Raw genomic sequence first — 13,342 nt, 5'->3', positions numbered from 1 at the left:
AAATAAAAAATTCATTTAATACTACCAATATCCGTTAACATTTTTAAAATTATTATAAGAAATAAATTAAATGCATAATTCGATTTTTGAATAAAAAATATTGATTTCTTAATTACAGTTGGTTCAAAGGGGGGTGGTGAAAAATCAATATAAATATCGGATCGGTTTTGATCTAATATCGGAAAATATCGGATCGGATAGATGAAAAATATGTGGATCGGCACAGCCTTATTTTATTATTAAAATTCTTTTTAATATAAAAATCTAATTTATGATAGAGGAAAAAGGGTTGGCAAAATTTTGAAAAAATCAAAAAAAAACTCGATATTTGAATCGAATACTAATATTTCAACCAGGGAAGCACATATTTTCACCTTAGTATAATATTACCTTAAAGTAAAAAGTTAATGCTAAGAGACCGGGTCAGGAAATTATTGAAAAAAATATATATTGATAAGTCATGAGCTAATTTGATATTTTGTCAAATAAAACGACCACTATCAGTCAAAAATTCGATATGCGCATACTATTTTTAAAAAATCTAACAAATCATAAAGTGAGTCGGAAAGAAAATTATTCAATATTTTCTAAAACTAATACTATTATGAATATCATCAAATAAAACTGTATCAAAAAAATTTTTTTTAACTAATAAAATAATGGTGGTTTATTATTTTTAATTTTAGCTACTGTTATTTCCCAATTGGGTGCCCTGATTATGCGCCGTCGACTCACGTCGTCAATTTTATCGACGCCGAGCGGCCAGGTTTGCCGCCGATTTTTTTTATGGCGACGGCGCGGCGTGCATAATTTTTAGAATGCTATTTAATTATTTATATATTAAATTATTATTTATTGAATAATAAATTATTATTTATTGAATATTAACATTAATAAAAATTAAAATATGAATTGTATCCTATTGGCGTATAATAAAATAATGTATATCATTTACATTCATAATCATATTTCAAAATTACATATACATTCATATATATTAAAAAATTTTATGGACTTAGACGTTTATTTATATTTTTTGAGTACTGACTTACTAAATTAATTATATTAATCTTTATTTTGAAAGTTCAAATTTGTTTCATTTAATATTTTAATGTTTTTTAAATAACTTTTTAATGTATAAAACAAATATAAAATCTAATAAGGAGATTGGATTTAAGGTCATTTGATTCTATAAACAATAAAGTAATAACTGAATTTCTAAAGGTTTGAAATTTAAATAAAACGATTATTAAAAAAATAAATTGTCTAAAAAATTAAAATATGATATTTGATTCTTCGTCAGAATTGCCTGATAGGACAACCATTAGTCAAGGTGCACTAGATATTGTTTATTTATCTATAAAGGCGCATTTTTAAAACTGATTGATTTTGGATCAAAATTCTCATCTATCACTTTTGATTTATTCTTAGCAGAGTTGTTAGACGCTATTTTTAAAAGTAGCGCGCTACCGCTATAGCTATTTGTCAAAAAAAGTAGCGCGCTATTCAAAAGTAGCTTTAGCTACTTTTTATAAAAAAAAATTTAGAAACAAATGAAACAAATTTTTTTTATTTTTTTTTTGCTTATAATGTATATGTATAATAAATAATATATAAAAATCAACATTTATAAATATAAAAATATAGTTAGTTTAGATTATAAAAAAATAAGCAATATAAATAAATATTTGATATGGAAATGAATCATTATTAATTAGGATTACTTCTGTATACTCTTTTATAAAAGTATGCTCTTCATCGTTAATATATTCAATTTCAACAAGATCACAGAGATAATTAATCTCTAATCTTCTTTCCTCCAGAAAAAAAGCGATAGTTTTATTGCTTGGTATACAGAATTCCATCTTGTACGATTAGGGGTTAATAAATACCTCCCTAATTTTTTTTTAAACATGTCAGAACTTTTAGGAGATTTGTTCTGCTTATTCCATAAAGTTTGACATTTATAAAATGTCGATCTTGACGCCCTATCATTTAAAGCTCCTTCAGCATCTACTGTTGCTATCAAATTTAAATTATGACAGGAGCATCTCTGATGGCTGGGCAACATTGTGGAGTTAGTTGAAGATCCTATAGAATATTGATTAGATTAAAATGTATTATAAAATCATTTAAACCTTCTTCTAAGATCTCATTAATATCATTGGCATCAACACCTATTTCCTCCTCTTCCAATACATGTTGACTGTCATTCTGTATCTCATCTTCAGCATTATCCTCACCGAATATTCTATATTCATATTAAATAGGACAAATTAAATTATTCATCCAGTTTTAATAGAAATGTCTAGTAATATTTATCAAAAATGGTGTGGAAAAATCATTTCTTAGTATTCTAAATTTTGAATCTCAGAAATTATAATGTAACTAAGCAAAAATATTTTATCAAATGAATACATTGAATGAATTCCCTGTATTGTATATAAATTGATGGCAATTAATCAATAAGAAATAAATATAGTAAAAATCTAATCGTCCATGAAATATTCAATAACCATATCTTATTAAATGTTAGATTAGCTCAATGACACTGTACAATAAAATTTAATGAAATAATCCACCTCTGTTTTATATTTTATTAGTTAATTTCACTAATTTTATTTATAAGTTGATATAAATTATGATAATCATAATATTACTAAAATATGTGTGTATTTAGTTAATAAAAATTCTATAAATAATGTGAAATATTAAAATACTAAATATTTTATAGATTAAATAATAACCATTCCATTCTGATTAATTTACTGCCCAAAAAATCATAACTTAAAATAAATATTATAAATAAATTTGTGATATAACCTAAATGACTTCAGGTAGTTAGACCCATTATCAGTAACCATCTTGCAAACTTTATTAAGAATCCTAAAAGACTTGTAGATGTCAATAATTTTATTTGCAAGTACGTCATATGTCTGGCATCCTATAATCCTTTTAAGGGCTAAGGCTACAGATCTTCTTTTTAAAGTCCTAGGGTCTAACCAATGGCCTGTGATTCCCAAATAAGCTCTAAAAATATTTAATCAGATCAATTTATAAATATAAATAAGTTTTTACCTTCTGTTATGTGTCCAACTATCTGCCGTGGTACATACATAAGATATATCTGATAACTCTACTATTAGAGCATCTTTCATTACTTTGAAGTTGTCGGCTATTTTATTCATAAGTGTCTGGCGACATAAAACTGGCCAGGGGATAAAGTTTTAATCATCATAGTGATGGATTATCAACCAAGGACAATGGCTGAACTGTGTCAATAATAAAATCAACAATTACTTTATCAGCCAATTTTTGTGAAATATTGGCATGTTTATTATCAGTTAATTTGGTTTGGATAGTATTTGTCTTTTTGAATGAAGATTCTCCTATACCAAAAATTTTTATATGTTTCTCTATTTCCTTATAGCAATTGGCGTGAACAGTCTAATAAAATAAATAATATTATAATGTAAAAATAAAAATTTACCTTTAGGTGTTTCTTCAGGTTATAGCTACTCGATTGATTTGATATATTTTTTTTACATTTTAAGCACAGGAATTTGAATCCAGATTTTGTTTTAATATTTATTTTAAAAAATTTTTCAAATCGGAATGGGAAATCGTTATTAGAGCTATTAAGTACATTTTCTTCCATTGAATCTTCCATGTCCGAATCACTTTCAAGGATTTGGATATCCATGGGCGATGCCATTTTAGATTATTAACACAGATTGAAAATATAAATTAAAAATTGAAAATATATTTAAATTTCAAAATTAAATAATAAATTATAATTAATTATGATATTATATTTAAATTTTCATGTTTATACTTACATTCATTATATTTTTTAACAGCTACTTTTAAAAAAAGTAGCGCGCTAAAAAATTAAATATTTTAAAAAAAAGTAGCGGCTATTAGCTATAGCTACCAAAAAAGATAGCGCGCTAATTTAACAACTCTGATTCTTAGGACATATACTTCGTAATTTAATTAGTTGATGGCATAAAAAAAATTGTCAGAATTTATATTCTGATTAAAAAAATTAGAGAAATCATTTCGGCCCTCAGATATCAAGTAGCTGATTTGGAATGTGAAATTAAAGATGAGAATCTTAAATGTCGGCAATCAATTTATGAGACAGACCATATTTTGGATATTAATGATTCTGATCTATGATGAACATTTTGATATCTCTGGTGAGGCTGATAATATAAATTGCATTGCACTAACAGATCTAATTAATATGAAAATCTTTAAAAAATTGTCCTACCCATTAATTGGCTAGAAAGTATCGGTAGTGTTAACAAGATTCCTATAAATAATGTTCTAAATAAAATAGGAACAATCCTTATAACTTTATAATGAATGGATATGAACTTTACACATTTATAAATCTCAGAGAATCGGTGGAATTTCTTTCCTCCCAAAAGGGACCAACAATAAATTTAGAATTATTTCGCAGTTAAATAGAAACTTATACAAATCAATAAATTTGATTGCTCAGATATCATATTCCTAAAAGAAAATATGCAAAAAAATATTGCCCATAAGTAACCAATTACCGAACTTCAAGTAATTTATAACTTTAGAGATGATAGAAATACAGAGTGAGATTCAATTTGAAGATAATGAGCAAACATTCATATATAGCTAAAATAGCTCGTAAACTTTCCCTTCTAAGCAACGATTATAACATTAGAAATAGAGAACAAGACTACCCTATTTTGGTCAGCCAACATAGTTTACCAGAAGAGGATGCACTAACATTTTGGATATTTAATCCTTATATGGTTGTTTTAACAACTCATTATCCTGAAAATCAAAATTATTATAATACTTTCCCTGACACATTTCAAATTTAACAAATAATGAGACTAATAGCAATGAAGCATTTATTTTATATCTTCACCAGGGCTGTGAACCCGAACCCTGATATTTAAATGAACCAGAACTTTGAATCAGGATTTTAATGTAATGTTCAGGGTAGAGGCCTGCAATGAGCGGGGGTTTTTAGTTCACAAGCCCGCCCATCCAATATTTTCAAAAAAATTTAACCTGCCCAGTTTAAAAAAAACCTGCGGCCAGCTCATTAGTCTAAAATACGCTACCCGTCCGTTTAAAATTTTTTACCCGTCGGTCCATTAAATATAAAAAAAAATTTTAATCTAAGGTGCCCATAGATTAAAATTTGCTCGTTCTTTCAATTTTTTAAAATCTAATTTTAAAAAAAATGATTCAGTTTCAGCGCTACACGCCTATAAAAAATTATTATAATTTAGGACTTTGCTCTATTAAGCATAAAAAAATATTCAATTTAAATTACGGATAAGGAATTTATTTGATCTAATAAAATATATAAGTAAAAAATACAAATATAAAATTATTATTTATTGATAATATTTCTAATTATAATACAAAAATATTAATGGATCCACATTTTCTGGATTCAAGCACGTTCTTTTTTGTTCCAAAAACCTTGCAATGCTAATTCCTAGTTCAAAAGAAGCACTGGTTGTTGGAATAATATTTGCTAGGTAATTTTTTTAATAAATCTTTTTCTTGTTTTTTCCACCAAAGTAGGATATCCGTTTGAAGTATATCCTCTACTCAAGTGAGATATATAAAAAAGTGAAACCATTAATAATAAATTTTTATATTTTATTTTTTATCATCTACATAAAACAATTAATTATTTTCTTGCTGAAAACTGTGATAATTATATTAGTCTCCTTGGCCCATAATTGTCTTAATATGCAGGATCTAAATTACTGGCTCCACCTCTCTTTAGTGTATCACTTTCACATTACACCTACCCATAAACATAAAAATAATGTCAACTATTTGTAATATTTGTGCAAAATTAATCTAAGTGACAATGGCCAATCTTTTATACAAACATATAACGTGTCCTTCCTCTCAAAAATCTCCAATTAATAAAATTATAACAATATTCAAACCTTTATTAAATATTACTGAGCCCCATGCTTCTCAGATTAACAGATTTTCTTAAAAGATTTTTTGAATGGAAAAAGAGACCCACCTTGACAATCTACCCAATAAATCTAGAAACCTAATTTAAAATTTTATTACAAGACTTATCACAAAAGTTAATGACAACTTAAATTGCTTAAATATAAACCAAAGATTATAATGATAGATTCATCAAAATGTTATGGAGAAACAGGTGAGCAATAAATGTTCAATCTCATTATGATATTATACAACGGCTACCTCCTTTGAACCCAAAATCTGCTCTTCCGGGCTGAAACTTAAACATCTAACAAATGAAGGTGTATTTTATGTTCATGGTCCAATTACTAACAGGTGTCCTCATTCAAGACATACATCTCTTTCCCAGATCGCTTATTTACTTCCCAGTCCAAGAATCCCAAACCACACATCTAATACCTCTTTCGCAGACAATTTTCTCAATACCACAAAATCAAGTATCATATCCAGAATACCCAAAGGAGCGAGAAGTTGCCAAATCTCTCAGTGACTGCATATCCTCCCTTCTGCAAAATTTTAACAAAGAAGAAAATGGTTAAAATTCTTTTACTTCAGTTACAACACTTTTAAAATACTGGACAAATAAGTCCAGAAATCCTTAACTCAACAAATAAAGGATGCCAGTTTAAATATCTATACCCGTCTTCAAGATACCCAAATCTATGCACATCCAAAAAACAAAAAAAAGCAACCCCATTTCAGCAAAAAATTTTATTGATCTCGAAGAAAATAGACAGTCTTAACATTAAAGGTGCTCTCAAACTTATTTTCACCAATAATACTCTTGCTGATTTCTCCGAAGAAACCTTCAGCAAGCTATGCTGAAAACACACAAATTCAATCCTAACACCAATAATTTCTCAACCTAACACGCATTGTGCAGCAGATTTCACACAGGAAGAAGTAAGAAAAGTAATCTTATCTTTTCATCGCGACTCAGAGCATGGACTTGACGGAATTAGACCAATCTTCTAACAGGACATCACAACTCCCTTGATTTACACACATGTTTCAATTCTCACCAAAATTACCAACTTATGCAATAAAATCTTAAATGGAGATGTCCACAGTTTTATAACCCCCTTACTCTTTGGTGCCAGACTCATCGCACTCCAAAAACCCAACAAGGATATCCAGCCTATCGCCATTGGTTCAACTTGTCGCTGATTAGTAGCAAAGTTATTCTTCTAGAATCAAACACAAAGCCTCACACATCCTCAACCCTTACCAATTGGGCGTAGGCGTGCCTGGTGGGCGTGAAGCAGCAATACACTTAATAAGAATTCATCTCGAAAATAACCCAGCAAACGAAACTTTAGAGAAAATCGACACGCATACAACACTCTTTCTCGCAACTCCTTCCTACATTCAACTTGTTTCCTGTTTACGCCAAATTCTTTTCCTCTCTACCATTCCAACAATCTTACAATTCAACACGAAAAAAATACTTTCAGTTGAGAGCATTTAACGGGGAGACCCCTTTGGATACCTTCTTTTTAGTCTTGAATGCCATAATAAAATCAATAAACTCTTTATGTACTATCATGCGTGGTACATCGATGATGGAATTTTGAGTTGTTCCCGCTGTGAAATTGACAAAGCAGTTAACATAATTCACGAAATGGGCATAGCTACTGGACTCTTGCGTAACCTGAGAAAATCCAAATTCTTCCAATTAAATTCAAATGCTCCTAACACTTATGACTTCAAATTCACAGCACTTGATGAATTAACACATCTAGGATCTATTGTAGGAGGACATGGGGGCACCTTTCTTCACTCCACTCTTGATAGCATCCTTAAACTGGAGGACACCTTTACTATTCTTCCTTCTCACAAGTCATTTTTCTTGTTAAAAAATTTCTTTTTTATACCAAGGATTCTTTATACACTCCGTTCAACACCGATTTTTAAATATCCTTTTAACCAAAAAAATAGTAAACCTCAGATTCAACAAAACCGCTTGGGCCCAAGCTTTGCTACCAACCAAATTCAATAGACTTGGCATTAGATCTCCCTACGACTTAGCAATAACCTCTTTCATATTGAGAAGCCTCTTGTCAAAGCAAATAACCAACGTCCATCGTTCTAAAGAAGACTATTCCTTAATTGAGGCCATAAATATTTGGAAAACACTGATCAATGTTGACTCTCACCCCCCCCCCTCCCACAACCCGTAGACAGAAGGACTGGGACGCTCTTGTAGTTGCTTGCTGCGTTGAAAAACTCTTATCTACTGGGCATGAGTTTCTCGAGGCCATTCCTTCTGTCAATCTTCAACTTCAACTTTCCTGCAACGAACTTACTCACGCCATCGGTATTGGTCTAAACTGCACCATCACCCACCCTCATATCTGTTCAGGTTATAACTCGTCCATTGACATGAATGGAAGCCATAGTTTACATTGCCACTCCTGCAATGGTCGATTCATAAGAAATACACAATGTAATTCAATCATCCAACATGCCTTGAAATCAACTCAAATACCATCCATACTAGAACCCCAGGTTCTTTTTAGATCAGATGGTAAGCGTACTCGGGGGATCACTCAAAGGAGAGGCCAATTATTAGAATGGGACTATTCATCTATACCCTGGCCCCATCTAACCAAGCCATCATCATTGACCAGAAAGAACAATTCAAAATCTCCAAATACACAGAAATTTCAAATGATCATTGTTTTATTCCTATTCCTATTATTTCAACTACACTTGCCATCTTTAGCAAACTTGCCCTAGCATTCTTCAAAAATTTAGGATCACAAATCAGCAAACTCATGAACCCCTCGAGAGGAATTTTCTCTTAGACAAAGATTGGCTATAGTTATCCTTAAAGCGAATTACATCAGCTTCAATGATAGTCTACTAGCCAAAGAGCTATACTAAAACCCTTCTACTTCTTATTTTTTTCCCTTGCTTTATAAATTTAATAGTATATTAACATATTGATATTATTGTTTTATATTAATAATAAATAAAAAAAGTATATTATAATAATCCTCAAAAACGTCAATCAAATTTAACCAATAGTGTTCTTTTAAAAAATATTAGTTAATGATAATCATCATAGCACTTTTAAGCCAATAGTAATTCCCATGTGATTTGTACTTCAATCTATTGCTTGGTTTATAAGATAGCAATTACAAATTTAAATATATAGATGTGATGATGGCACTTTCAGAAAATTTTTAAAATTAATAAATAATTTTTAATTATTTTAGAGTTAGAAAATCAAACATTTTAGATTGCACAATAATATTTTGAGAAGCATTGATTTCCAAACTGCCTTGGCTCATCAGATAGTAAGCACATAAAATCAAATGTCCTGCAAAATCTGCTATTTTTTTCAATTAACAAATTTATATATCAAATGTAGGATCAACCCTTTCTGCCACCTATAAGCAAAATCTCCAGACTTACATAATATTATTTTGTAAATCTTAATATGATCATTTAAAAAAAAAAAAGAAGAATCAGACTTTTTTAAAACCCTAAGAGGGAGAACCAGAATATATAATTTTGGAAAAAAATATAAGCTAATAAATTTTCTAATGAAATATAATTTTGCAAATATGAATTGAAATAGCTTGAATACATTAGTTGTTAAATGGCTTAATTTTAGATGATTTTTAAAAATGGGTAACTCAATATTTATTTTTTAGAAATATTTTATACAAGCCTAAATATAGTGCTCATAGATGCATGCCAGAGGGGTTTGGACATCTTTAGAAAAATCTTGAGGTTTGGACATCTATTAGAAAAATCTTGAGGCAAACAATTTTTTCTGGAAAAAAATATAGTGGTTTTTAAAAATTGGTTCAAATGAGTATTTAACAACATTATATATTAATAAATTTACTGAAATTATATATTTATCCTATTTAAGCATATATATATTACTTAAGAGTATATTTTTTCAAAATCCAGTCTTTAATTTGATATTTTGAGAATCTTTCTAAATTTATTGCTTTAGGGTCATTTTCAATCAGTAATTTTAAAAATAAACGAATGTTTTTAACAGAATGTGCCTTTAATTATATAAGTTAGATTTATATCTAAAATAAATACCATAATTTTAAGAAAAACATCTAAATCAATAAATTCATCGTTCTGTGCAATATTAGGATTTGATAAATTTTCTTTTAGATAATGTATGGGCTGAACATTAATATATATCAAACTAATTTAATAAAAAAAATTACCAAAAACGAAATTTCGGCGTTATTCATTCTAAGTTAAATTAATGAAATATACTGCGTTTTCCAAAATGAGACGACTTATCAGAGATCACGTTACCAGTCAAATCTCACACATTGATAGGACACATGATAACCTATATCAAATTTATAACGTTTGTATGTCACTTTTTATTTTATATTAAAATTAAGCGGATTATTTTTAAATTTTAATTTATTCACGTGGTCCTTTATGAATGGTATAATAACACTAAAAATCATTTGATTGGCATAATAACACTAAAAATCTGGCTTAAAAAGAATCGCATTTCATTAATTAGATCAAACCAACTAAAATATTTAATATATTATTTTTGTAATTATATCCAAATGTAATTTAGATGAATTTGAAACTAACATTCAAAAAATATTTATAAATATTTCAAAATATTAACTATTATTTATCCTATTTATATTTTAAAAAGATAGAACCTTAAACTATATAGTAACAGCACAGCGTTTGCATGGCCGGTGTTATGAAGGGGGTGTAGGTATAGTTTGCATCCATTTTTTAAGGGGTGAGTTATCTATTAAATCTTACGATGAAATAGGGTAAGCGATTATTAAAACAAACATTTTTAGCATCAAACCCAATTCATCCTTTCTCGATTTTTTTAATTACTTTTTCTTTCCTTGTTTCTTTCTGGAGTTCAACTTGACCAAAATTTATATCAAATAAATTTATAGCTCTAATTTTAATGCATGTGTGACTCAATAGTTACTGGAAGTCTTAATAATGTATCAGCCGTTATGTTTTCTTTCCTTGACTATTCAATTTTAAAATCATATAACATTTTCCATGCCCAGCCCTTTAATCGCTATTGGATATTTTTGGTATTATCTTAGTCATCAAATATTTTTTCAAAGGTTTGTGATCTGTTTTCAATTAAATTTTTATCTTAAAATGAAAGTGATGTGTATTAAATTGTTGTTTTTTGTTATTTTTTGTATGATGTTTATTTTTATTATTATTATATATTTTTAGATTAATTTGAATAATAAAGGCTGATTTTGATTTTTTACATTACAAAATAAAAGTATAAGAAAAACTCGTTTCTGTTAAAATACATTACATAAATGGCGCAATCTATTAAAAGTCTAACGGATTCAAACCTGTGTTACAAAGATTGGTACAACTTATTTCAAGAATTTAAAAACACACAACCAAGTTTAACATCATCACAAGAAAAATCTCTGTTATTAACAACAATAGGGTGTGATACGTACAAAATACTGGTAAATTTATGTGCACCTGATAGTCCGGGAAAGAAAAAGGTATTAGAAATACATAATATTTTAAAAGCATTTTCATCCTAAACCTATTATAGTAAAGAGATATAATTTTTATCAATATAATCAACAAAATGATGCAAAACTAATAGACTATATACAAAATCTAAGAAAATTAGCAACGACTTGTGATTTTGGGGAATATTTAAATACTGCATTAAGAGATAAATTTATATTCGGAATAAAAAATCCAAAAATTTTACAAAGATTACTGTCCGAAGACGATATAGACATAAATAAAGCTATTCAGATAGCTACTGCAGTAGAAACAGCAATAAAAAATACAAAATTAATACAAAATGATGAAACTAAAATCGATCATTTAGAAGAGGAACATAATGATAATATAAATAAAATTAGAAAAGTTAATAATGATGATGATAAACAAACAAAATCATATAATACTAATGATAATGATAAACAATTAAAATCATATAATAATTATAATGCGAGCTACAAAAAACCAAATCCATGCCACTCCTGCGGCGGAAACCACAGAAGGGAAATTTGTTTTTTCAAAAATGTCACTTGTTATAAATGCAACAAAATTGGGCTCGAGTCTGTAGAAAAGAAATAGTGAATTTTATTAATAATAAAACAAACGAATATAATCCAGAATTTTGGGTGGATGTCAAAATAAACAACAGCGATATAAGGAGCTGGAGTCAGTATAATTAACGAAATAGATTGGAAAAATAAACTTAATCATCCTGAATTAACAAATTGCATGCTAAAACTTAAAAGTTATACAGGAACCAATATACCACTATTAGGTCAAACTGTAGTAAAAGTACAATATAAAGGGCGAACATTAGAACTACCTCTCATTATTACAAAAGGATATACCAAAAATCTAATTGGAAGAAATTGGATAATTAAATTTCCCAAAATACTGAATTACCTGAAAGGATCATACAAATATATAATATTAATATCAAAATGAATTTCCTCAATTATTTACCAAAGAATTAGGCTGCTTGAAAGATTATAAGGCACAAATATATATGAAAAACGAGAAACCAATTTTCTGTAAATCACGTCCCGTACTATACGCATTAAAAGATAAAGTTGAAGAAGATTTAGATGGATTGCAAAAATAGGAGTACTAGAGTTCAAAAGAAAGATAAAACATTAAGAATTTGTGGGGATTTTAAAAGAACTATAAATCAAAATATTAATATTGATTCATAACCAATACCAAGAATCCAAGATTTATTAGCCAATTTGGGAAAAGGAGAAGAATTTTCAATATTGGATCTCTCAGATGCCTATTTTCAAATTAAAGTGCAAGAAGAGTCTCAAAGATATCTTGTAATCAATACGCATAGAGTATTATTTAAATATACAAGACTACCTTTTGGTATATCGTCTTCTCCAGCAATATTTCAACGAGCCATCGAGAATTTATTAAAAGGTTATTAAGGAATAGCTTGTTATTTAGATGATATTATAATAACCGGGAAAAATAGAGAGAAACACGAAACAAATTTAAAAAAGGGTACTAAAATGTTTAGATGAAAATGGAATCAAGCTAAAAATAGAAAAATGTAAATTTTTCAAACAAAATGTCGAATACTTAGGACACAATATTTCAAAAAACGGAATTACAACTACCGAAAAAAATCTGAGGCAGTAAAAAATGCACCAGAACCAACAAAAATTACAGTCATTTCTAGGGTCAGCAACATACTATTCAAAATTTATTTTGAATTTTGCAGCCAAAGCTAAACCATTATACAAATTATTAGAAAAAGCAGTTTTTTGGAAATGGAATAATGAATGCAAAGATGCGTATAAAAAAA

General features: G+C 28.4%; 2 protein-coding genes across 2 annotated transcripts in view; both read right to left on the bottom strand.

The window, feature by feature from the left end:
• LOC135928694 (mediator of RNA polymerase II transcription subunit 23-like) overlaps nucleotides 1-10,361 on the bottom strand; it is a 65,480-nt gene extending 55,119 nt beyond the window's left edge. The window contains exons 1-3 of the mRNA XM_065465151.1: nucleotides 10,218-10,361; nucleotides 10,084-10,173; nucleotides 9,916-10,043 (exon numbers count right to left, since the gene is read on the bottom strand). Of these exons, the coding sequence (XP_065321223.1) occupies nucleotides 9,916-10,043; nucleotides 10,084-10,173; nucleotides 10,218-10,244 (245 nt within the window). The 5' untranslated portion in view covers nucleotides 10,245-10,361. The remainder of the gene's footprint in view (nucleotides 1-9,915; nucleotides 10,044-10,083; nucleotides 10,174-10,217) is intronic.
• On the bottom strand, nucleotides 1,805-3,566 carry LOC135928061 (uncharacterized). Its single transcript, XM_065464392.1, has 6 exons — nucleotides 3,491-3,566; nucleotides 3,079-3,447; nucleotides 2,928-3,030; nucleotides 2,824-2,886; nucleotides 2,139-2,251; nucleotides 1,805-2,091 (listed from the first exon to the last, which is right to left on the bottom strand). The coding sequence occupies exons 3-6, from the start codon at nucleotides 2,930-2,932 to the stop codon at nucleotides 1,805-1,807; spliced, it is 468 nt and encodes a 155-aa protein (XP_065320464.1). The 5' UTR covers nucleotides 2,933-3,030; nucleotides 3,079-3,447; nucleotides 3,491-3,566.
• Nucleotides 10,362-13,342: the final 2,981 nt, after the last annotated feature.

Source organism: Gordionus sp. m RMFG-2023, chromosome 4, assembly GCF_954871325.1.
Source record: "Gordionus sp. m RMFG-2023 chromosome 4, tfGorSpeb1-WG-v2, whole genome shotgun sequence".
Classification (NCBI taxonomy): Eukaryota; Metazoa; Nematomorpha; class Gordioida; order Chordodea; family Parachordodidae; genus Gordionus; species Gordionus sp. m RMFG-2023.
This window is presented reverse-complemented; position numbering and strand designations above follow the sequence as displayed.

Excerpts from the sequence above, each read along its gene's own strand:
- LOC135928061 (XM_065464392.1), bottom strand. Across the intron at positions 2,252-2,823 it reads AACTACCTGAAGTCATTTAG|AATATTCGGTGAGGATAATG; the intron begins GTTATATCACAA and ends ATATGAATATAG. Across the intron at positions 2,092-2,138 it reads TAATGAGATCTTAGAAGAAG|GATCTTCAACTAACTCCACA; the intron begins GTTTAAATGATT and ends AATATTCTATAG.